Raw genomic sequence first — 26990 nt, 5'->3', positions numbered from 1 at the left:
GTGTGTGTGTGTGTGTGTGTGTGTGTGTGTGTGTGTGTGTGTGTGTGTGTGTGTGTGAGTGAGTGTGTGTGTGTGTGTGAAGACGGGCGCGTGGTTTCGCACCTGTAGACTCGCGATCTGTGGCACAAACCTTGTAGTCGTTGTTAGTGCCGAAGTAGATCGGCACGAAGGCCAGCCAGACGATGCACGTGGAGTACATGGTGAAGCCGATGTACTTGGCCTCATTGAAGTCCTCCGGTATCTTGCGGGTCTTGAACGCGTACAGGGTGCACATCAGGATCAGGAACATGTTGTAGACGAGGGACATCATCAGGGAGAACGTGGACACGCGGCACGTGAGCACCGCGGACAGCGGATACGGATGGATCTCCGTGGTGTCCGGCGGCTCGATCATCAGCCATACGATCGCGCCGATTAGTTGTACTGCGGTGATCCCTGAGCAAATGGGAGTCACGTAATCCAGGATCAGGTTCTGCGTACTTTAGAAGCCACTGTTTGCATTGTTAATCGAATAATGAACGGAAACGTGCTGAGAAGAGAAGATCTATGCAATGTCCCGCGCATTTCTCCAAATTATTTCCTCTTCACAAAAGCAGAATAAAGTTATTTGATTTAAAAAATAGAATATTATTTATATTTGTATATAATTTACGAGATTTTATAGTTAATAAAAGGCGCGATTGGAAATCATAACTTCTCGCATAACTTTCTATTAAAAAATAATATGTCATAAAACTTGTAAAATTTTTAAGACGCGGAGAGAGGGTAGAAAGAACAATGACGATTAACTCAAATCGTTGTTCAAGTATCTCTTGAGATATTAATTCCTGTTTAAAAATAAATAGCGTTATGGAGCGTGATGTTTAGTTTTGATCGAAAGTGTAACAAGTATACGGATTGCGTCAGTAAAGTGCAAATTTTTATCGTGTCTATCTTAATAAGAAATACCGATGCGAAATCTTATCGTAAGGATCGCACCATTATTCCCTTTCTTCGGTCGAACACGGCTTTTATTTCACGTTGTGTCAAGCATCGGGGTGCAATTATCCTCTCAATGCCACAGCTTGTCGACGTGTTTACCGAGGTGAGTGCAGCTCGTACTCACCGATAGCGATTACCACTTGGCTCTTGGGCGATGTGTAGGAGAGCCTCTTGATCTTCTTCGTGCCCTGGTTGAATATCCGCGATATTCGATTGGTTTTCGTGAGGATTGCGCTGTAGCATATACTGAGACAGAGACCGAGACCGATCCTGAGGTATGTGCAATTCCATATCGTCGGCTTGCTCAGTATGACGAAGCTCATGCCGTAGCAGGAGAGAATTCCCACCAACAGAACGTAACATAGCTCACGTCCCGATGCCATAATCACCGGAGTACGATTGAATCTGCGGTTCAAACAGAAAATATTCACAGCAAGATTGACGAGGCCAGACAAGATACTTTAATTAATTTTTTCGATGTTTACAGAAATTCTATACGTTAATTTTGAGTATCAAATAGATTAAGCACTTAAAAATATTGAATTGTGATAAATAATATTTTTGCAAGTGTGCGACTCGATATCTTTCGTATTTGCTTATATTTCTTTATTTATTTATGTATTATTTTCAACGCTTTGGTGTTCTTTAACATCCGAAAAAAAGTAAAATTTCTTTTAATTGCATTGATTAATAATAAGGAAGATGTGCTTAGGTACAAAATTTGTCATTATATTTTCTCGAGGTGTTGAGTCGTATGATAAATAGTTTAAATTATCAGCCATAATTTTTACACAAGAAACTATACGCGGATTTGATAATTACGTGTTAATCACTTAAACTCAGTAAAAATAAAAAAGAAAAACAAGTCTGTAGAACTTCAAAAGTTCTATTTCTTTTTGTACATCTATGTATAATGAAATACAGAAAACCTTTTAGCCCTTTAATTAAGTAAGTTTAATAGGTCGCTAATTAAGCTTTTGATTAAATTTTTGCTTCAAAAGCATCGACTTTCAATCTTTTTAAGTACTCTTTTTCGATGTTAATATTCCCCGCTCAACCTCGTTATATTTTCATTGCAAAAGAAGATGTCAGATGTGAGTCAAATTAATTCGTCATTTTTATACATGACGGTAAATCCAAAAGAGCTTTTTTGCATTAATTATATTTTTACTTAACGCAATAAAAATTTTGACTTAATCACATTATTTGTTAACACTTTGCTGTCCGCAGTCTACTGTGGCATCTGACAGAAATAAACTACAGCTATGATATAAACACTGAGCTGTATATATTTTTGATTGCAAACAAAGGCGTCAAAAGACATTTATTAAATTTGCTCTCAGACAGTTAATCGTACATTAAGCCTATCACATAATACAAAGGTACAGGCAACGGAAATAACCACATTTCAATTTACCGAAAACTGTGTATTGCCGCAATATGGAATATGAAATAAGCAATAGGAACAGAATTTCCGACGCGTTGGATTTCTATTCTCTATTGTCTGTATCTGAACAATCATAGTAAATTCAGTTTTATAAGTTGAAATGGGATTATTTCTGATGTCTGGTTTATTCCCTGTTTCTATTGCCTGTACTTTTGTATTGTGTTCAAGGCTTCACTCGCGGTGTTATAATGTAACTACTTTTTTAACGTAACTGCTTGCATGTATGTATTTTACATTCCGACATTACATCTCAACGTTCATTGTACTTCTTCTTCATTCTTTGATAATTTAAAATTAAATCCTCCTTCTCCATTGTTTTTTGCTCGATTTCGAGCGTCATGACCCCTCTGCATCTCTCTCTCTCTCTCTCTCTCTCTCTCTCTCTCTCTCTCTGTACGTGTGTATGTGTGTTAGATATATGGAACCTACAATTTAACGTCGATTTCGAACGGCAAATGTAGAGGAGTGCTCGTGACTAGATACTCTCGGTAGGTGGCTATTACCTTCCGAGAGTGGACGATCAAATAAAAACTGATGATTTTTGGTCGGATTTAAACTCAGATCTTTAGCTCATTAGAGCAAAGAACACATGTTTCTTACACTATAATCGTCAATTAATACAATTAAATAAAAATTGATAATATTATATATTTTTTAAAAGTAAATGTGCAAAAGTTCTTCTTTAATTGTGAAACATTGTGTGCAGCATTCAATCAATAAAAAAGTTTTACTCTGTGAATTTAGTAGATTTATAAAACTGCAGTAAGGGAGACCGGGGCAGAGTCGTCACTGGGGTGGAGTCGTCACTACAATTATCTCGAAATCTGTATGTTGTGTGAACTCGCCATTAATATTGTAAACACTACTTATGGTGCCCATGTAACCAACGGAATTTAGTGAGATTATACGCCATGTTGTGATTTTCATTAAGGCAAACGTGTTTTCGGAGATCAAAAGTAAAATTTTTTGCGCATCAAAAATTATAAATATTTTAAATATTATTTTTTCTTAGAATCTCGAGATAAGTGATTCTGGAAGAGTAATGCATGCTGAATACGAATCCAGTAAAAAATTTTTATTTTCGTTGATTTCTAATATTTCATGAGCGATCAAGCTTAAAATCTGTGTCTGGGGCGAAGTCGTCACCAAGCCATATCATGGAGGCTTCGGGCGAAAATCAAAGTCAAAGAAGCAGCAGGGGTGGATTCCGGCGAAGACTTGAAGGATAATATGTGCTGCGTGTGCTCAGAGATGACAGAATAGAGCTGACGAAGAACAGTGCGTTTCGTGCGAGCGTAGGGCACATAAGTGTGTGCGCTTTTCTTATAATTATAATTATTTTCCGCCATCGTGTTTTTAATTAATGTTTCCATTTTTCTATTAAAAAATAATTAATAAAATGTATCCTATCATTTTTCATAATTGGAATTGATATTTCATTTAAAATTTATTCCGAGAATGGAGTGATGACTCCGCCCCGGTAATTTTGACATTCCAATTTTTGCACCTTTGTCGTTTTCATTCTATAGCAGTTGAACGAAGCGACGTAGACCAAAAATGTCCTTATAAATTTTGTAACCAAAGGTTCACTCTTTACAACGGTATACTACATTTTATTAAAATTATTTCTTTTGTTGTTAAAAATCGGCACCGCGAAAGAATAGTGATGATTTCGCCCCGGTTTTCCCTATATTTTACAGTAACGTATATAAACATATAGAGTAACGCAAAGTAACGTAGAGTTAAAAATAATAGTTTATTTCTAACCGAAAAAGTCAAACGTATATTGAATCTTTGAGGCAATAAATATCACTTTTCAAGATTTCTGGAAAATAAAACATATTATAGACTTTATTTTAAATATTATTTAAATTATTTCTCTTTTGTATGATACGTTTTGAAACAATATTCTAGATATAATCTTATTACGTTGAAGGCAGTTTAATTATAACGTTTGCATTGTGTAGTTTCAATCATGTTTAAAATTGTTTTAGCGTTGTCAGGCAACGTTTCGCTTAAATTGTTATTCATAACACCTGCATACTATAATTGATGTACGACATACGTATATGTCGAAGATTAATATTCTTACATCACGACGGCTGTGTGGCGTTAGTGGACCGTAACGTTCTGTGTGTTGTCAGCGGATTGCAACATCAATATCCGAGCGACACAGCTCTGTGTCGTCGGCGGACCGTAGAGTGTTAATGATAGAGTCTTTAAAAACCAATTAAAGAATGGCTTCTGTTTAACAGAAATATCAAGCAATTATTGCAACCTTTGATATTATATACATATACTATAATGAAATCCCAAATTAATATTCTATTTAAACCGGATCCATCACTCATCTGAGAAGTGGATTTGCTACATAAGCAATTAAATTAAAGTACAACGCGATGGAGGGGAACATCTTACCGTATGAAGACGACGGTAGTGAAGAGAGTGCTGAGGATACCGATGGACGCGAATATCAGCGGTACCAGCGCCCAAGGACTCGTCCAGGGTATGACCTCGGCGGTGAGCTTGACGCAGCCCGTCATCGTGGAATTCGGCGCATACCCGGGATTACAGTTTTTGCACGTGTCGTTGTACACGTAGGAGTCCTCCCGGCAGGCGACGCAACTCCAACAGCAGGGTTCCTGAAAATTGGCAAGTTCCTTATAACATATAGATCAATTGAGAGACAAGTGAAAACAAACAATTATAATAACCGTTTGTCTTGAATCAGTGGAGAGTAACGAAGCTTGTAGCCGCAGTGAATTGTCGATATCAATTGTTAGTAATCATTGTTATTGTTGACAATTGATTGCTAACGATTTAATAAATAATTTAATAATTGCAACGGTTTTATAATAATCTTATGCATTTCATTGATTTATCGAGAGAGCATGTTGTACATCCAGGGATTAAATTCTGCACGTCGTATACCGGTCGAATTACTGAATTAATCGCGTGAAATTAAACAAAGTTTAAAATTAGAGCTTAGGCGATCCGCTATCGTATTGATATAAATCACGAGTAAATAGGATTTTAATAATAGAAGAGATTTCAGCGAGAAGCACCGAGGGCATGCAGGATTTATGTCTGATTGTACATACAGGAATATACGAGCGAGCTTATGCTTTTAGACAAGCGGATTTTCTTGGATAAGAAGCGACAGTTTGTCAGTATCTATAACCATCGTTGTCTGAACGATTGAAAAACGAGTGACGTAAAGGTACATTTCAATACGTGACGTATGACGTCCAACGGTATTCAGGGAGAAACCTATTATTTTTCATGTAACTGTTGAAAAAATACTGTTAGATATACCGATGAGATCTTCATTGACGTTTGTTTGGAACTAACGGACAAACAGACGGATCAGAATTATTTACGGAAGCTGCATGGAAAAATAAATTTGCTACCGGGCGCAACAAATGCCTCCCGCCTCCATCCATTATTAGCGTCAGCTTCCTCCGCGTTACACCGCGGAATAACAAATGGTCCACGTCACCGGTAAAACTGACGGTTTCATCGCAGTTCGAAAGTACTTAAATTTATTCGAGTTAGTACTCGCTCAAGTAATATCCATAAACAACAATAATAGGGGGATAAAAGTGGACCAGTGGTGCAGGAATATGACTGGCGAGAAGATATTTCGTAATTATGGAGGAACTTTGTGTAAACGCGTAACTTTATACTTTATTATGTCATGCGTACCGCACATAAATTGTATGAATTGACAGTTATTAATAATCTCGCGTTTCAATCAGCCTGCTATTATTAGGCTATTATTGACCGACATCGATTTTCAAGGCGTCGCGTATAATTTCTGATTGCTAATAATACTCTAATGGCTATAATAATTTCCATTATTGTCATTAGCATTTGCCACAATGAAAACTGTTGTAATTATTATAACGATTACGGGTTACATTATTTGCAGATCAAATTGCGTGTGATTAATAATTTTGCAGAAATGAGTGAAAACATGGCGATAATTAGCGTTTTAATTGTTGTTACAACAAACGGTCATTGATAGGCATTTATCATGCGCAGTTCAATCGGACAGTGTATGCAACTTGTAACGCGCGAAACGCGCGCACCAGTTAAATACGCACTTCTAGTGTAATTAATTAATTATTTAATTAAGTCACGCTTAATGAATCGCACCTATGAACGTTTGCTTGCATTTCTCTTTCGTTTGAGTAATACGAAGGCTGACGTGAAAAATGCGGCGGATTGTTTTCGGATCTCATTATATGCAAGCATGCAATGTTCGTTTAAATCCGGTTAAATTAACAAAATAATTTCGCATATGTTGATTTGGCTGACATTCTGTTTAATAGAATTTCCAATAATAAATACAATAAAATCTGTGTATCTTTCATTTTGTATTGTAGACGCATTAATATTCAGTAATAGTCTATTACATACTTCGATTACTGTGTTCTCCTCTCTTAAAGGTTAAATTTCTACCGTCCATAAATTAATTGTAATTTGTAATTAGGTTACGTACATGTATGTAAAGCAATTAAGCAACACTAAACTATAATTATAAAATAAAAACTATCTGCAATAAGAATATTATAAGAGTGGATTTTTTTAGTGCATCGACAATATTAAATGGCAGTATTTATTAAATTGCAATAAAACGCCAATATGTACCTATACTGGACTTAATTTTTACCCTTTTGTATATGCTTTTGTAATGCATTTTGTAATAATAATAAATTTTACTCTACTATATATTACTTTAAATAATTTAACTTTTTGATTTTACATTCGCAAAAAATAAGATATTTATATAATTTAAAGAAAATCACGTCAGTGATTATAAAAGGAATGGTTAAAAAATTTTTTATATAAAATTTTACTTATGTTATATTTAAGATAAAAAATAAAAGTATAATATAACATATATAATATAAATTTAACAAATTAGTAAACGGCGATACGAGTCAGGCGCGGTACGTGGTGCGCAAGTAAAGAAATTAACAGTTACAGAAGTAATGAATTAAAATGTATATAATATAAATATACAAATATTCCAACTTAATAAACTGTGCGCCGATTATTTGTCGGACTTGAAACACAGCTATCGTTGGAACATTAATATCCTTCCCTCCCCGGAATTAAATCGATGCGATTTAATTATTTAAAAAACTGTAAAAAATTTATTGCGAAAAATATTACCTCAGCCAGAATTCGAACCTGGAATCTCCCTCATTCCGGTCTAATGACATATTTGAATATAAATTTAGATGAATAAATGATATGAAAATTTGTCCTTTAATTTTTACTTGAAATTGAATCAATTAATGGCCACACTTGACCACATTACATCGCATTCATCATAGCGAGACATTTCGTTAAATTTATTTGGTAAATGCAGAGCTCTGCGTTGGACAGGGAAAACGAGACGGATGCTAACAATAAGCCGCACGAATCTCTATTTATTTGTAAAGTGCAAAAGTAATGAACTTGAGAACGATACAAACAGCACACATCGATCTGCATAGATTGGAGAACTAAGTAAGAAGGTATGAGGCAAGAGAACAATAATAGATGGGAGTTCAATCCTCTAATCCGGGAGGATCGAACCACATGGTAACTCCCTCGTGGGATCGATAACGAGGGAGAATTTGCAATATTCCTAACAGATAAGATCGCATTATTTATCAGGGATTAATCGGTTTTGCAATGCAAACGATGTAAGACAAGGGGGTTGATTGTGTATCTTGAAACGAGGTGAAAGTAACAAAAGTGAATAGATTTATTAGATTTACTGGATATTCTACCTTATTTATGTAATTTTTCTCGTTTCAAGATACACAATCAATCCCCAAATAGCCAAATCTGACGGAAACAAATTTTGCAAAGTGTGTTTGCCACAAATTTTGTCAGCAAAACGTCAGCAGAGATTATGACGTAATCTGCTAGCAGATTATGACGAGAGATTGACTGTAGAAATTAATCGGCCATTTCGTAACCAGTTAAGCGATACATTCTATTTAAATGATTACAAGATGATAGATTTCTGCTGAAAATCTTTTGTCGGCAAACCGCTTGCTGGCAAAACTCAATAAGTGTAAGAGCACACTTGCCAATCTGCTGCAATCTTATGTTTGAATTTACAAACTGCTGGCATACTTTGCTAACATTTTGCTCACTGAGGAGTTTACTAACTTTAGGCAAAATTGTGGTATTTTCCTCAAGAACCGCGAGCGTTAGTAGACGCCAGCTCTTTCCTAATAAAAAGTAATAACAAAACATCAAAAGTAATAACCATAAATGAAACTTTTATCATTAACGAGTTCTCTCTCGTCATTAACCGATGAGGCGCGGATGTGATGATTAAGCTTTAAATCTCGAATGAACTTGTTCCGGGAGCAAATTGCGGAAAAAGTGATAAAACGAAAGTAATTACGACGATGAACAGATAGCAGAAAACGGAATTTAAGGGACTTTAAGACTTTGAATTCTCTTCCTAAACCTTGAATAAAATTTAAGCTGGAATCAGAAAAAAAAGTTTCCCAAAAAAAGTTCCCTCGTATCTAAGAAAGAAAGCTTAAATATAATGAAAATTCTGCTGAAAATCCTGCGAGATGTGTGCACAGGTTGATAATGTAAAAACTATGGATGGGAAAGAAGAAAAGCAAATAATATGAAGAAAGCATATGGTTTGTCGATTAAGGTCGCGGATGATCGTCTTGAAATCCGGAAGCAAATTGCACAAAAATGATAAAGCCAAGCCAGCTGCGAGAAGGCAGAGAGAAAGAAGGAAATTTCAGGAGCTTAGATTAAGATTAAAGGAAATGTAAATTAAACTTGCAGGAAATATACCTACGAGCAAAATCAAAGTTTAAAAGTAACGGAGCATACGAACAAGGTGAAATGAATGCTTTCGTTTTCGTTCCTCGAAAGTACTTCGAGAAATATAAACGAGAATAATTGGAACTGTTGATTCCTCCTAAAGTTAAAGTACTACGAAACAGTGGTAAGAGATACTACAACAATACATTGCATAAATGAAGAAAGCACAATTATGTATATAACACATGCGAATATAAAAATAATTGAAAAATCATTAAATCATACATTAGTGATATTTTAAAAATCTGATATGACTTTCGTTATACGCGAGGATCTGTATATCCACAAGTTCCCGGAGTTTGAATTTCTTGTGTACCTATACTGGAGCAGGAAAAAAATTTACCGCTAAATATCGCGAGTGTACAGTATTGTGAAACAACCTGTCACGTGACAATGTGTGCTGAAAACATCGTGTCATTGTTCAGGAACTTTCTTGTAGCGTTTGAAAATGTTTAATAATTATTTTATGAGCTGAAAATGATTGATATTAAAGAACGGCGAGTGTATGAAATATTTTGTTTTCTTTTGAGCAAACCTGCTCAAACCCATTGTTTATCTCACAATGCTCAAGAAAACTTTTAAAAATAATGCCATTAAAAAACAAGAAATATATATACATATACACATAACAAGAAATAAAAGCAAAAAAGAAGTGCAAAAGTAAATACGAAAAATGTAATTTTTTTAAAACAATTCCGGAAACTTTGGGGCACATCTTTATAAATGTATACGAATAGTAGTTTTATTTCTCGAATTAGAAAAGATCGTATTATATATCCGTTTTTATAAATGATCAAAGAAACTCTTCGCAAATTTTCTTTCTTTTGCGTTTTTTAAAGAGAGGTTAATTAGTTGCCGTGGCCGTAATGAGACGCTCGATAATGCCTTTGGCTGTGGCAATTCGTCACGGTATTGGATATTTTTTCGTTTGCTCAATATCAACTAAAAGAAGCAACCAATTATCGGAGTTATGGAGTTTTAAAGGCAAACTGTCGTTAATTTAAAAAAAAATTTGATGAGTGCCTCATTAACTCTCGGCGATGAAACATTAAGCGAGACCCTTTAAACATTTATGAGCCATATTCAGGAATATGTCCGAACCATGTGAACTAAATGAGTTACGTCCCAAGAGATTTAAAAGATAGAAGGTATCGCTACTTCACAAATACAGTTTAGTATAAGTTCTGATAACGCAGATTTACAGTCTCTGACTTAATTAATTAAACTGGATATTAAAATAGAGCTAATAATACAAAAAATTTAATTTTAAAACTGCAAAAAAATACGTTAATTTAAAATTAGTCTGAATATTTTATTTTAAAATAAAAGGAAGATAAAAGAGATAAGAAAAAAATAAATATACAAAGTTTTGAGAAGATCTCTTTTATACAATATATATATATATATATATAAAATGTATTGACCGAGAAGGAACATATTTCGAAGGAGAATAAGCCAAACGTTGTAAGAAAATTCCCCCAAAAATTGTAAAAACAAAGTTCGGAGACTTTGTGAACAGACTTTGTATATTAATGCTATTTTTATTACGCTGTACTTGTAATAAACTTGTTTCTCTCTGAAATTCCCTTAGGTCTGGAATAATCGAGAATTGGAGCTCCATTTTTAATCTAAAATCGTGAAGTTGCTAAAAAATGGCTCGACATCCCGTTGAGTGGGAAACAAACATAGAAAACTCCGCGGCGCGGTACAATTACTATTGCATTATATATATGTGTTTACGTCCGAGGAGAAATTTGCAGGAAACGTCGGAAATACGGAAAATGTTCGCATCTAAGGTTAAACTCGGGATTGGGACACAATTACGGAATCTACTTTAACTTGCATGAAATTTTGGCCATCGAAAAGACAGAAAGTGAGAATAGAGAATAGAAAAGAGGAGAGAGGTGGAATGAGATAGAAGATAGTCCGTGTTCACTTTCTTAGACTCGCATATAGGTATATAGAACTTCTACAGTCGGGCTCCCATGGAATTTCAGTCAAAATGTGCATCAGAATTTAATTATATAAATCGTGCAAGGTAAGCTGAATTATCGCCGGACTAACGACACAATTTCATTTAGTTTCGATACATCGAAGCAAATTCAATTAATAAGTTCGTATTTTGTCTTCAATGTATTTTGTATAGTTTGCTCTCACAATATAAATTATAATTAATTATCTCTTATAATGTAAAATAAGAAAGAGAAAAATATATAGAGGAGATTACTATAAATAATATATTAATCTTGATGCATCAATAAGCTGTGACGGAATTAGAATAGGATTTTTAAAAATTGAATTAACTCGAAAGCCCCCTCTTTCTTCTTCATGCACGAGTTGATGAAATTAGAGGTAAGCTGTAAACGAACTTCAGTGCAACAGTCGAAATATAATAGAACAGGAACGAGCAGGTGTTACACGAATCGGCTGTTAGCTAATGCATATTAGTTAATGTACTAATTCCCATTTAACCGCTAATAATCGGTTAATGATTTATACCTGCTACATTTGGTAAATGCCTTACGCGAAAGCTCTGACATAAACATTATATTAAATAATATAAAAATATAAAATATTATAATAAAATCATATTAATATTTATTTAAAAAAAATGCTAATTTGCAGTTTCATCTTCCATTATCGCGTTTAATATTCGCATTTGATACTCTCTGCTACTCTCGCTGTAATCTCTTGTTCTCTCATTATTCGATCGCTATCGCTCGATAAATCTTTCACTCGGAGATTCTATCAGCTAATAGAACGCATAGCACTCTGCGGTTTTGGTTATCCTCAGACTTTGCAGTGTGCACTTACTACAAAATTGCGGATGTGTCCCATCGGGCAGTTATCGCTGCACATACTACGTGGAATGTGAAACTCGCCGACTCCGGTCGCCCATCGTGTCATATTGATGTCCAGAGAGAGCCTGAGGGAGTAAATTAACCTTTAATTAGCAATCCGGACGCCACAGTGATTTTACCAGTGAATTGTTACGCCGGAGGTACTGCCGAAGGGAAATTTTATGCAGACAAAGCTAATTTTTATTGGGGGAATTCCGCAGAGAGAGACATCAAAAATGCATAAATCGTGAATAATTTTGAGTATTTTAATTCAACCTCGCAAATTTTTATGTAACTTTTGTATTACTTTCTATATATTACTTTTTATATATTTATTCTATTTTAAGAATGTAACAAGTTGCTAATCAGCTAAAAATGATCAATGAGGAAATACGGTATTCGTAAAGAATAATATAAATATAATTCTTCAGCTGATTAATAAATAACACGAATCATTATTGTGTGTATCTAGGATTGGACAAAATAGATACTGCACAAATATTTCAAATGCAAATGTAAAATATAAATAGTGTATGCGAAATAATTTTGATAAATATATTTTAATTTGCTTTGAAATATGTTGTTCGAATTCTCAGAAACACGTGGGACTGACAGTCACATCAATTGTTTAACTGGATCACAATAGTATGCTGCGTGAAATATAAGAGTGTTAAAGATTAATGCGACAGTTTGTGTGTGTGCAACTTGTACGACAAATGACAAAGTTTGCGAATCCCATTTGAATCGAAGGTCGCTACTTACTCTTCTCTCCACGTGCCGATGAGAGTGTAATCGAAACGACCCTCGATGTTCCTTTGATATTGATAGATGTTGTAAAATCCGTAGGCGTCCCCGTCAGAGTTAAATTTAATCTCCGTGTTTTGGCGACCTAAAACAAAATAGGATCTTGTGTTAGCTTTGCAATAAAAACTTATTTTACTAAATACAAGAGTTATGCGATTGTAGAATACAGAATTTAACCATGCTTAAAACTTTTACAGATTTCTTACGTCATTTAATTAATGTACCATTAATTTCAGTTACATAATCCGGAATGTTATTACAGATATAATAAGAAATAAGAAATAGTATAATAACAAAAAATAATAACAAACTGAAATTAAGAAAGAAATGAAAGCAAAAAGGTTTTAAAAATTAATTTGTAAAAAAAGATTAATTTTAAATATCTAGAAAAAAATTAAAATAAAATCTATTGTTAAATCTAGTTGTTAATAATACAATAATTGAAGAATATAAATTAAAGAAATTAGAAAGTAAAATATAAAAGCCTGTGAATAATACGATTTGAAGGACTAGAGACGAGCACACGTTTGTCGGCGTGAGATCGAACACTGAGAGAAAAGTATTTAATATTTACGACTATAATTGTGCATACTAAAATAATTATGTTTGAGGTTCTTATTTTTATAGTTATTATTGCTATAAGTAATATTAGTAAAAATAATCTATATGTACAGATTTTTCGATTATGGTCATTTTCATCATATTTGCTATACATAAACTTACTATACATAAATCACAGGTTATAGTGTATAAAATCATGTTATGGTTAAATAAATGCATGTTAAAGCTATGACAACAATAATGTGGTATGAATCAGCTATAATTTGCATTGTTAAAATAACTATAAAAGCTATAAAAATGTAGTTGGCCACCGAAAATAACTAAAAATGTTAGTGAAATTGTAGTAACTGCAACCATTTTTTTTTTCTCAGTGAAGCGAGTTTGGTAGTTCCGTCTGCGGAATTTATGCCAGCCATTTTATGCGTGGATTATGGTTTATTTATAGGCCAAAAGGAAGGCCAGCGTGCAGCTTCTTTTCGTCCTTGTTAGGGGATCCATTCCCTTTTCCTCAGTTTATCTCTCCACCCTCTCGTCGTAATAATTCGACGCCGGCACCGGCAGCGTAGATCAGCCAGGCGTAGGCGGGTATACAAGATGTATACAAAGTGTTATTTCTAAGACCGCCAATGGCGAAAATAAGCGAAATAAAAACAGCTCGCGGGAGAAAGTAGGTTGTACACAGACGCTGTCGAAGAGGAAAGAGAGATTTCGTATGCGAGGGTGAAGAAAATTATGGGCGATTATGAGGGGAAAAAATCGCGGAGCAAGAGCACGCGGTTATCGCGGTGAGACGCGAAGAAAAAATTATGAAAGTCACGGCAGTAACGTAGCGATATATTTTTTCGCTATCATCTTCAACGTTGTGATGCCTGAAATTCTGGTGTTTCTGGATTAAATTTCTCATTTTTTAAGGGCTCTGTTTACTTCTTATCTTAGTAAAACGAAGAAGGTGATTTTAAAATCAAATTATAGTAAAGGATATAAAAAAAAACAAGATTATGTAACAAATATGAAAAAAAGCCTTTAGTATATCTTTTTATTATAATATTTTTTTAACTAAATTGTTTTAATAATACCACGATGATTTGGAAATAATTATATGATTAAAAATGGTATATACAATTAGTAGATACAATTGATATGTTAAGAATTTACATTTCAACTTTAAATAAGAAATTTTCAAGTATAATACATGGGAAAATTACGGATAAAAATGTTGGATATCAACGGAAAACGCAGGATATCTCACATAATCATTTCTGTTTATTCGATAAGTCTATTAACCATTTCATCAGAACTAATGAGAACCCGTGAAAGAGGACTTCTCGCTGGTCCATTAAGTTATTGTTATTATTGCAATTTTCTCCAACAAAGAGAAGTTCGCGCAGCAATAAAAGCTACAAGGCGCGTTTAGCGCGATGAAATTCGCCCGCGGTAGGTTCATTTGCTTCTCGTAGCGTCAGGGTGAAAATAATGGAGTGCAAACAGGTTCCAGGATTGTCAGGGCTAGTAAATAAGTTTTACAAAAAAAAATACGTGTACATTGTTATTCCGCGGCGCCAGATTTGTGCTGCGGAGAGCTCGTAGGCGGAACATTCAAACAAGTTTGTGGCGTTTGTGCCAAGTTATCGTTATCCTTGCAACGATATCGGCAAAATTACTTACGTTTCGCCTATCGCGGGTTATTGTCGGTAAGCACGTTACAAAGATTCGTAATTTTAATTTATCGCAATTGAACGTCAAACGATTCAAGCGACAAGCTATTCGCGCTATTCCGCGGTAAACGCGCGACTTTGTTTCGAAAAAAACTTTTATTTTTGAAAGTAATTAAAAGAAGTTTGTCGCGCGCGTAGCGACAAATCATTCATCCCACCCCACCTGTACATTTCACATTGTCTGAATAATCTTTGCTTTTGGTCGTATTTCTCAGCATTCTTTAATAAACGAGAGTCTATTTTCAGAGGTCAGAGGTTTTTATGGTATTTATTTCTTTGTTAAGTATATCTGTTGAAAATTTGTTTTTTCCTCGATTATCCTTATCAAAATACTATTTATCTGTAATAGACCAAATAAGTGAGTAAAAGGTACAATCAGGAGTCGAAGAAAGAATAAAGAACAACGAGAAAGAGAGATAACATCGAGTGGAATTTTTCGTTCTGCTTTCAGTCAGCGGTCGGTTTTATTGCCAGTTTATCTGCGAAAATGTTACGGGTAGAAATGAAAGTATTTGAGATGCATAGCCTTTTCCTTCCGAACGTTAAACAACTGAGAGCGCGGATTGAAAGGGAAAGAAAGAAAGAAAGAAAGAAAGAAAGAGAGAAAGAGAGAGAGAGAGAGAGAGAGAGAGAGAGAGAGCGCCAGATAATTCCGAAGTTTAAGCCAAACTCTTTTCAGAGCTTACAGCAGCGGCTATAAAAGTTTTCTTTCGCAAAATCCAATTATTGAAAACAATCTATAAACGTAAATACAGAATTCATTGTCTCATTTGATGCATGTTGAATTCGTATATCGCACGCCACGCAGTAAAGCGAATAATTGAGCACTATCGAACGAGGCTGTTGCAGGTAATTCTACGATAATTGATATTTCTATTCTCGTTATTACGCTCCGCATATTAGTTTAATTTTATTTGTTTGTATTATTGGACAGAAAAATATTGTTCTTTACATTTTATCCAACAAGACTGGAAAAATATTTATAAAGTAGGTAAATTTCTATGTACATTTTATGATTTTATACATTACAAATATATATTATTTACTAGATTTTTTGCTCGTGCATATATAGATGTCCTAAAAATTTAGCGCTAAGGAATCATCTTTTATAAATTATAGAATTAAAAAATTGAAGATTACAACATTATTTTCGTTTTAAATATAGTTAAGCGTTAGAATAAAATTTTAACTAAATAAAATTTCGAGGTAAAAATTGTGAAGCTCGTAACTGAATAATCGATAGAAAGATTTTTCTTGGCCCTATGTATTTATCAAGTACAACTTATTTTATTCAAATAATCTAACGCCTTCTTATTTTATTCAAATAATCTGACATTTATACAGATAGGATTAAAGCTTCGCGCAAAAAATATCGGATATGGTTTAAGCGAAGAATAAATATTCAGCATCGGATGTACATGGGGTTCCGGGAAAATTCTGCAGTTTACCTTAAAGATTATCTTCCATTTATACTCCTAATATTGATAAATGGGAGCTCGAGGTCTAAGATATTCTGATATGAACTAACATCCTGATGGCGCACAAATGTGTCGGGGATTAAAAGCGGACAAAAGCGATAAGAGCGCGGGATTGAAAGATGAGTCGGCGGTGTTATGAAATTATTGGAAGAGCCAGCCGTGGGGAAGGAAGGAAAGTTTGAACGTTATGCAATATTGTCGCGATAAATCTCGGCTGATACGCGATCGGGGGATGGCCGGTTAGGATAATCGCATTGCCATTTGATAGTGCGCCGTAACGAGGGGCAGTCTTATAATTGTGTCGCAGAGTTCACCGACGTGAAAGTGTTACGTTCCCCCGTTAAATCGGGGAAAGTGTTTTAATTGCAATATCGATGAGGGCGTCGAGATCGCCTCTGATGTTACTGATAGATCGCTTCACGTGCGAGATGACGCAGTCGCTCGGCGTACTTACTACGCGGAATTCTCGCGGATATAATTGATCGATTCGTTCGAGCTTTTCAATTTAACGCGGCCTTTTTTTCCACATTCGGCATGTGGAAAACGCTAACAAGTTTTGACCAATTAATCAATCCTGTCTCTCGTGTCATACAAACGCGTGAAATATTCCTACGACACTTAATTGTTTTTAATCCGCAAGCGTTATAATAAGAGATGCAACTTGTAAACTTTCAAGTAAAATTGCATATTTACAAGTTTCTCGTGAGGTGCTCTGAAGTTTCGCTTGAAAGTTAATTTAGGCGTTAAATTAAAAAATTACTTTCGAAGAACTTTGCGTAACTCACCGATGAAAGTGACATTGCGAATGTGTTGGAGGAGACGTGGACCGTCCGGTGCTGGTATAAGCGTTTCGCAAAGATAATGCGAGGTACCCAAATTATTTACGCATTCTTCCTCGATAACGTTATGAACACCGTGTGCCATGGCGTAAACTGCATCCACTGCAAATAATATGAAAATATCCAGTTTCAGCAATGTTCTTATAAACGCATATTATCTATCTGATCTAAATAAATTGGTATCTTGTATCATTAAATTAAATATATCTGTTTTTAAAGGAAGAAATTTATTTTTATAAATCTTTCATCCAAGAGTGTTAAAAAGAAATCTACGAGCTCAGCATAAAGCATAAAGAAGAAACTTAGCTCAGGAAAATAAGGAATTTCTCGTTTATGTTAGATTTATGATACGATGAAAAATAGAGAGACTTGTTTTTCTAGATACTAAATAAGATATTTATATATTATCCTGCTTCTACAATTTTATTTATCTCATTCGTCGTGATAAAATATGATCTATCAAATTTACGAGACACTTCGCAGACAATCAGACAGGTCTTATTATTCGATCCATCTCGAAGATTTCATGTTATGCGATAGCGAATGCCACTATTTGATTTATTTATTCACGGATAAAGAAAACGTCGAGCGCAAATTGTTACTTGAGGAAAAGACGTCTCGTGGCGCATAATAAGATGACTTACAAGATTTATCTACTATCGTGATGCACCCGAACGTGAAGAGTTTTCGATCGCTTCGCGCTCGACGAGACCCTGTCATTTATCTCACGGGAGGATGGAACGTAAGAAAAGGGAAGAGAAAGGGAAAGAGTCTTAAACGCGGGATTCGGGGAAACGTGATGGTTGATTTCGCGCAACTTTTCACGCGTCACCGGACGTGTGTTTGTTAACGCAAAAACCATAGCCGGGAAAAATTGCTTCGCTCGGTTCACCGCGGTTTCCTTCCTTTCCATTTGTCGTGTCTTTGCCCGAGGAAGTTTGTCGCGAAAGCTTACTCGATCTCATCCGTCGGAAGGTACGCGATCTAATGGATCACGGAATACAGTCAGCTGCAGTTAATTGCGTACACAGACGAATGCTTACGAACAGACGATAGCGACTTGGGATTAATTGTGTGAAATTTATGTTTCCCTCTTGAAATTTTATCTCTTTTTGCTTATTTTAAATTAATTAATTAAGATTTATTTATGCGTAAAACGTATCCTTGATTCCAGTAAATTCATAATCTTTGAATAAAAATATTAAGAAATGATTGAAGATATATGTGTTAATTAAAGTAAGTTAAAATAAAATCTTAACGTACTGTTTAATATTTTCAACATATAAACATATATATATTTAAAAAATTATATGTAGGTATATGTATATTATATAAAGTGCTCTTTTAAGTACTATTCAATATTTTAGGAGGTCGTTTTCTTAAAGGCCTTGTTTCAGAGATGTAAAATTTTAAAAATTCTATAAATTTATCATTTTTTTCTTAATAGCTCTTAAATGAAAAAAAGTTTAAAAAAATTAGTTTGTTATAAAAAAATTAATTTTTGCCATAAAGATATACAGGGTGTCCGAAAAATCGCTTACTCCACTTCGGGAGGTGATTCGGGACCCAAAAACGAGCAAAAAAGTTCATACAAACATAGGTCCGGAAATGAGCCGTTTCCGAGTTATAGCCACTTTTATGTTCAAAAATCGTAATTTAGAATCCGTTAGACATACCTCTTTTTTATTTATTTCTTAAATTAAAAATTTTTATTTTTAAATATTTTTAATTTTTTTAATTTTAATTTTTTATTTTTTTTTAATTTTTTAATATTTGTAAATACGATTACATTATTTTTAAAAGAAATCAGTTGTTTTCTCAGCTACTTGAAAATTAGTTGTTTTCACGGCTATTCAAAATCAGTTGTTTTCACGGCTACTTGAAATCAGTTGTTTTCTCGCCTATTCAAAATCAGTAAGTAAATCACGGTTTTTCAATAAGTTTCAAATTATTATTTAACAACACCTTACTTTTAGGTTGTATCTAATCTTTCCATATTCATCAATGGATCGTTTAAGTTTTAATAAATTAGCTGATATTTAAAAATAAAAATTTTTAATTTAAGAAATAATTAAGAAAGAGGGATGTCAAGCGGATTCTAAATTACGATTTTTGAACATAAAAGTGGCTATAACTCGGAAACGGCTCATTTCCGAACCATATGTTTGTATGAACTTTTTTGCTTGTTTTTGGGTCCCGAATCACCTCCCGAAGTGGAGTAGGCGATTTTTCGGACACCCTGTATATTGCAAGTATATTTTTAAGTTAAATGCAAAAAAATTTGATTCCAGTCATTGGCGTATAAATATATTAAATATGGAGTAATGGACTATATAATTTTTCAACACTCTATCTTTAAAACAAGATTTTTGAAATCATATAAATTTTTCTTTATGAGAAAATCTCAAAAATTAACTCCTAAAATATTGGCTAGACGTATAAGAGACATCCTGTATATAATGATGTGTTATATTATTATGTACATCTTGTGTGAAACCTTTAATCTTATTGCATACCTTAAAACAAACATATATAATATAATTCTATATTTTTATACAATATAAAATAAAATTATATGATTAAACGAACTTACCTGTAAGTGAAGTTCTATCATAATTGTATGAAGCGCCTCTTCCGAAGAGATCATATGGTAGTAGCCCCTACTATGTACCGATGTACCACAGTTTTAAAGTTCTAAAACTTTCCGCTAGGGTTAGCTTCCCGTTCCGTTGGTCATTTATTTAAAGTGCTGCCGTAATATCTAGGGTTCTAATAATATTAGAATTGGGTATATACTGGGTGGGACCGATCTCTTCGGAAGAGGCGCTTCATACAATTATGATAGAACTTCACTTACAGGTAAGTTCGTTTAATCATATAATTGTATTGCGCGCCTCTTCCTCGAGATCATATGGTAGCTGTTTAAAGTTATTACGGCAGATAGATTATGCCTGAGATTCCGTGAAAGGGACAACAAAATTTTATACATTTACAATTTTTAACCGCATTTAGCGTATATCCACTTAACCAAAGGATTTAAATACAAGGACAATTAAATCCTTAATTTGTATAACTAAGGATAGATTTAGCGATATATTTATATATTTTAATTATATATAATATATATTTCAATTATTATTAAAATTATCCTGCGCACCATTTACTGCGCCCGGCTCTAATTGGTGTTTTTTTTTTTTTTTTTTTAAGCTTTGCAAAACATTCTCGACCACTTTGCCGCCTTTCTAACAACGTCTATGGTGACGTCACTTCGCTTATCGGTCGAAATTGAGGCATGGCGGGTGCTATATGCATTGGTCACATCTGTGTCAATTCTACTTACGTTGTCAAACAGCGTTACTACTATTAAGATAGTTTTTCAACCGTTATGACTTCATATCACCCCAGCGCCATGATCCAATACAATACAATCCTGGGATCCTCAGAATCATATTTTGGCCAGTGGCATGCTAGGATGCAGCTTTCTAACTTATCTTCATTCTCGCATCTTGTGTGCAATAGACCTTAGACCAGAACTTGAGATTAACCTCCAAGGCGTTTGTTGGTGTACCTATATATATATGCAACCTGTTCACTAAATAAGTTTTTCTAAGAGGTGGCGAATAAAGGTCGATGATTTCTGGTCAAACTTGAACTCAGATCTTTGGCTCATTAGAGCAGCGCACATCTTTCTGTGCTATGATCACCACCACCTCTGGATTTTATAATAATAAGACTTATCCAAGATTATTATGTACAACTATCAGACACGTCCATAAGAGGCTTTACTTTCTTGAAACCTTTTAATCAAGAGCTCCATCCGTGAAGAAAACATGATGTCTGTCGTCTCTTAGCTCGGACGCTTCTTTGGCAGCGTCCCGACAATCAGGATAATCCTCTTCCAGAGAGGATATGACTTCCTGTCAAGGAACCACAGAAAATATTTACTCGGTTCTAAATAAAACGAATCAGAATCCAAGATTATTAAGTACACTGGGCCTCATGCCCGAACCGGCCACTTAGGGGCCACTTCAATATTTCTCGAACCTTCCAATTTCACTTTTTTTTTTTTTTTTTTTAAGTATAGTCGCGAACGAAGAAGTTGCGTAAAAATTAAAATTGTTTCCAGAATAAGTAAACGCGTTAATAACTAACGCTTCTCAATCGCTTATCCACGAGATATGACGCAAACATTTGGAATTGGTTCGAGATGCAAATAAGTTGATGTTCGGTTTACAAAACTTCTGTACTATCGTCGAAGAGAAACCGTATTTGATAACACAAACTTCGTTTCCGGTTCAAGATGTCTCGACGCTCTTCTTGAATCGTATATACAATGTAAAGATCCAAAGATCCTTCTCTTTGCATCCCCCTCAGTCCTTTGAATTTTTGCGAGTTACTTAAGACCAAAAACACTGATAAGAACTCAAGATAGTTGATATGGCATTCCGATATCCGTGAATCCGCTGAGCTTGGTAAAGAACACCTCAACCGGAGGGTAACGCATCCAAATGTATTTCTAAGGCCAATTTGAAAAAAAAAAGCTTTTAATGAAACACCAGTCAAAAAACCTCTTTTAATTCGTGTTTCTTTGAAACACAATCAATTTTTCTTATTCAGAATACTTCATGTGTATCCAACCAAATTTTAAGGCTACACAACATAAACCTAAGGTTCCTATGAACCTGGCAAAAATCTCGAATGGAATATCGTGTAATTGCCTCGGATTTATAAGCTGTTCACTAATTTTAGGTACTCGTATCCTAATCAAACCAAGAACCATATCTCTGGTCGCCAGCTTCATTTTTCTCCTTTTCTCACTCATTATGAATCATAGTGATTCCAGAAACTGCATGTTTCTTGTATGTTTCTCAAACATACCGTATATGTCTCATCTAGAAGAAGAAAGCCATCCAATTAATTATTTAACGGATAAGTAGCCCAATTCTCTTAGGTAAGAGATTGGCTTCATAGTTTTTTTTTTTTTTTTTTTTTAGTGTACGAAGCCGTGTTTTGCACAAAAACGGGTACTTTAGCTCATAAAGAGCACCTTCAACAAAATTCTCAAGTACTTATATTGTCTGAATCAGCAATGTGAATTAATTAATATGCGTCCTTCAAATCAATCGACGCCAGGAATTATCCTTTAGCCAGAATTTGTTTGACCTTTTTTCTGTCTTTTATTTAAGATGCTCAACATAATGGTAACTTATTTATTAAGCTATAACTTATAAAGCTTTTTCAGATTAAGGATTAACCTGTAAAAAATTTATTAGGTTTGGGAATAAGATAATTCTCGAAATAATTAATTTGAAACTGGCTGATACTTCGGAATGGCCTGCTTTCTCGATAGCTGTACTATTTGTTACGAATCTGTATCTTTACCTGCTCGGCTATTGCGGTTTTTTCGTATATATGAATTGTCTCATTGACATTTAGGCTGTGCCAGTCTATTGGCAACATTACTTACAACTAATTTCTTTTCGTAGGCGCTTGTTCCGGCTTCCAACCGGTAACGTACCGGTAATGTGATTTTGAGAGGACAAGTTCTGTTATTGACTGTACATCTGCCTCTGCTCGCTCGCCTTCGATTGACCGTATGGCTTCTGTCGATTTCGGCGAGACAGCCTTGCGAGTTTCTAGAACTCGAGGCCCTTGCAATTCCAGCAATGGCAGCAGTCGTTCTGTGCTTCATTGATTGCCGCACAATTTTGGTTTTTGAACCATACGCTCGTCCTCTTACAATAGTGCTGTCTAAAACAGATTTAACCTCCAAATTTATATTTAATGGATTTATTACCGCATAAGTTTTCCGGAGGAATTTTTTAATTTGCATTTTCAAGGCGAATTAGTTGGACCAAGACACCTGAATAACTTTTTTAGCAGGACCTTTCGCTCCTCCAAGGGAAGATCTTTTACAAAGACGTCTTCCCGCCTGACTACAAGATCTTTGTAACCCGCTGGTTTTAGGATTCTATCAGGCAAAATGCAATCTCTGAACATATCTACGATCAAACAGGAGAGCGACTCCTCGTATCACGACTCTTACCGTCTCGACGCTAAGCAGATTTACAAGCGTCTTTTTAAACCTCATCTTAAGGATCGCTGCTAAACGTACTAAGAAACAGATACGCACTAGTTTTTAAGAAATCCTTGTCGTAAGAAAGACCTTCCAAATAATAACGACTACAGCTTTTCCTATTGGCATCATAATATCGCCTGTAAGGATATTCGTATTCAAGGAAAAATAGTCTTTCTAATAGTTTCAAGGCGAGTTATACTCGGATTGTTTTTTAATATATTGGTTGAACCAATATATTTACGGATAATATTTTCCGCAATAATTTCTAAAAAATTTTAGATACCATCCTTAGTCAATAGTTGTCGATTGGCAGTCTGGTCGAAATCATTTACCTTTCTGATGATATTCTGAAACAAGATGTTATGAGTAAAGGTTATGTATGCAATTGAATTTTATCAATCACACATTTCCAAGGTGAACTGGTTGGACCAAAACACCTGGCTTTGCATATGCGTATTATATGTGCACAATTGAAGTTCCTCAATTTGCCTTCTCAAGTCGAATTGGTTAGACCAAGACTAAATCCCTTTTTTAAAGTCGCTGCAGTCAGTACAGTCCCGAACAGGCTTGATAGCTGAGAGGACGTTACGCGGTGAGGTTTTGTGCACAATTGAAATTCAATTTGTATTCTCAAGTCGAATTGGTTGGACCAAGACGCCTGAATCTCGCCTATGCATCTTACCCCATTTTTAAAGTCGCTTCGAACGGGCTTGATGGTTGAAAGAACGTTACGTGGCAAGGTTATGTGCACAATTAAAATTTTTAATTTGCATTCTCAAGGCGAATTGGTTGGACCAAAACACCTGAATCTCGCCTATGCATCTTACCATTTTAAGATCACTACCGCCCCGACCCAACTTGCTAGCTGGGAGGACGTTACGCGGCGAGATTATGTGCACAATTGAAATTTTTCAATTTGCATTCTCAAGGCGAATTGGTTGGACCAAGACACCTGAATCTCGCCTATGCGTCTTACCTTTTTGAAGTCACTATCGCCCGATGGTTAGGCTATCGTAGGACATTCCGCAATGAGGTTATGCACAATTGAAGTTTCTCAATTTGCATTCTCAAGGTGAATTGGTTGGACCAAAACACCTGAAACCTTCCTTTACGCATTACTGCGTTGACATATAGTCGATATAGACACCTTTATATCTTGCTGCTGCGTCTCGCTCGGTTACTTTCGTCTAACCGTCAGGTGCCTCCTTGGCACCGAGGATGACGACGGTGAGCCACGAGCACGACCGTAATGGTCGTGATGATCACGACACAGCGGCGACGGCGACGACGAGAGGATACCTCGCGCGCGGTGCTCGCGATTACTCGCAACAACGACGCGCTTCCCTTCACTTCACCTGTTTCCCACGAACGTACGTAAACGCCGTGGAAGTGCAGCGTCAACCATTGTCACGACGACAACAGTCCGGCTTCGTGTAGCCGTCGTTCGTCGTCACTCGGCACATAACCTCGCACCGTACACATATGTGACGTATGTAAGTGACACCGTACACATATGAGAACGACGAACGCTACCTCACCGTCGCTATCGTTTCCTTTCTGTACCTCCTCGCCGTCTTCTGAACTCGAGGAACCGTCTCTAACTTTCCTTATTTCTATTTTCTTCGGAATCTCGTAAACACGCGTGTGGCTTAATCGGCACAAAGTAAAAGAATGACCAACGGAACGGGAAGCTAACCCTAGCGGAAAGTTTTAGAACTTTAAAACTGTGGTACATCGGTACATAGTAGGGGCTACTACCATATGATCTCGAGGAAGAGGCGCGCAATACAATAGGAATATATCTATATGTAGTTATATATACTATATGTAATTGCTTTTTAAATATTATATTGCATATTTTCTAAAATCTCTTACAATTTACGAATAAAGAAATGTGTACATGTTAATCGGATTGTATTCATCGCAGACTGCACATAAACGTGGCAGGAAATGGACTTGATAATGCGATAATTTGTAAAATGCGTGATCGGCTAAGGACAAAAGGAAATCGTGTGGTAAATAATCGATTGAGGCGCACTGTTATCTCATTGCAAGACGCAAGTCTCGTCATACATTGTCGGAATTACGATCGAACGGGGGACGACTAGATTCTTCCCGTTTCTATTTTCGGGCTAGAAAAATGGTCGAAGAGTGACGGAAAGTTGGAGGGTTGCCGAGAATGCTTCCTCTCCCTTTCATTCTTCTTCTCACCGATAACTATCTTTCCGCTCGTCTTGCTCCTCGTTCTCTTCCTTCCGCACTGATCATTTCTTTCGCACTTCAGGATATAAACGATCGCGAAGTGTCCCCTATCTGCAAAGTGTCCCGATTCGCACTTTCCGCAATTAATTAACCAATTCATTCACGGCATGAATAGGAAGAGTTCGTCCATACGTTATTTTTTTTTATTCATTACGGTGGAATTATAACTGATGCGGTAATTTATTTATCAGAGCATTTAACAATAATAATGAGAAATGGAAAGTTAGGGTGGTTTTTCCATTAAAATTAATAGCTTTAAACAGTTTAAACTGTTAAACAGTTAATTGCAGTTAATTACTTCAAAATAAATAGTCTTTTTCACAAAAATTTAACTAGAGACTTCATCAGATCAACCGAGTATTGAATTTCGAGATTTGGAACTGATTGTGAGAGATAAAAATGCTGAAAAGCAATTTTTAATACTGACTTTTTTAATCCCCTTTTTTTAAGTTAAAAATTTTGTTTATATATTTTTCGCGGAAATATTATACATCGATGCAAATCGGTTTTTGTGCCACACATATTTCTTTCTGCGTAACATATAACAGGTAAAATAGGCATTCGGAGAAAAGTGTCAATATAACGATAGAATAAATCTATATACGTTACCGACAAAAGGCACCAGGCCCTCCTGTTCGTAATCGACGAGATTTTCTTCGCCGGTGCAATGTGTCACGCCGTTCGACGCGTTCACGCTGAAAGTGCACTTGTGATGCTGCGACCAGAACTCTCGGAACCAGATATTCCGGCAGTTTACCATCCTCCCTTTCGAGGACTCATGGGGAATATTGTTCTCTGCCTGCCCGCCGCACTCGTCGCCAATTCTTGGCCGCAAGCTTAAATAGTAGTCGTCGAAACCTACAATATTAGAATTGAACCGCACTTGTTACTCGAATCGTTCAATAAGGTTTGATAGCTTCGATATATTATGCTTTTTTGCCGGAGAAAAACTTCTTGCGCTCCTCAGTCGCGATAAAATTGAAAAAAGAACATTTCATTCCAGAAAGCCAACTTTATTGAAAAATGTATCTTTCATTTAAATCTTGTACTCCGTAAAGATAAAATTTTTTGTTGATTCTTTTATTATATTTTAATAATACTCTCATGATTTATCTAGAAGAAA

The 26990-nt window shown here is 35.4% G+C and overlaps 1 protein-coding gene across 1 annotated transcript; it reads right to left on the bottom strand.

The window, feature by feature from the left end:
* Positions 1–102: 102 nt before the first annotated feature.
* LOC112466324 (metabotropic glutamate receptor 7-like) lies at positions 103–26749 on the bottom strand (the record flags this gene model as incomplete). Its single annotated transcript, XM_025034386.1, has 7 exons — positions 103–435; positions 1106–1386; positions 4847–5070; positions 12104–12215; positions 12892–13018; positions 17473–17628; positions 26477–26749. Coding segments are annotated over 7 exons (1506 nt in total), but the record flags the coding sequence as incomplete, so codon positions are not given.
* Positions 26750–26990: the final 241 nt, after the last annotated feature.

The sequence above is a fragment of the Temnothorax curvispinosus genome, unplaced genomic scaffold, assembly GCF_003070985.1.
Source record: "Temnothorax curvispinosus isolate PA1 unplaced genomic scaffold, ASM307098v1 QBEX01001543.1, whole genome shotgun sequence".
In the NCBI taxonomy this organism is placed as follows: Eukaryota; Metazoa; Arthropoda; class Insecta; order Hymenoptera; family Formicidae; genus Temnothorax; species Temnothorax curvispinosus.
The sequence above is the reverse complement of the archived record's forward strand: the minus strand, read 5'-3'. Positions and strand labels throughout refer to the sequence as shown.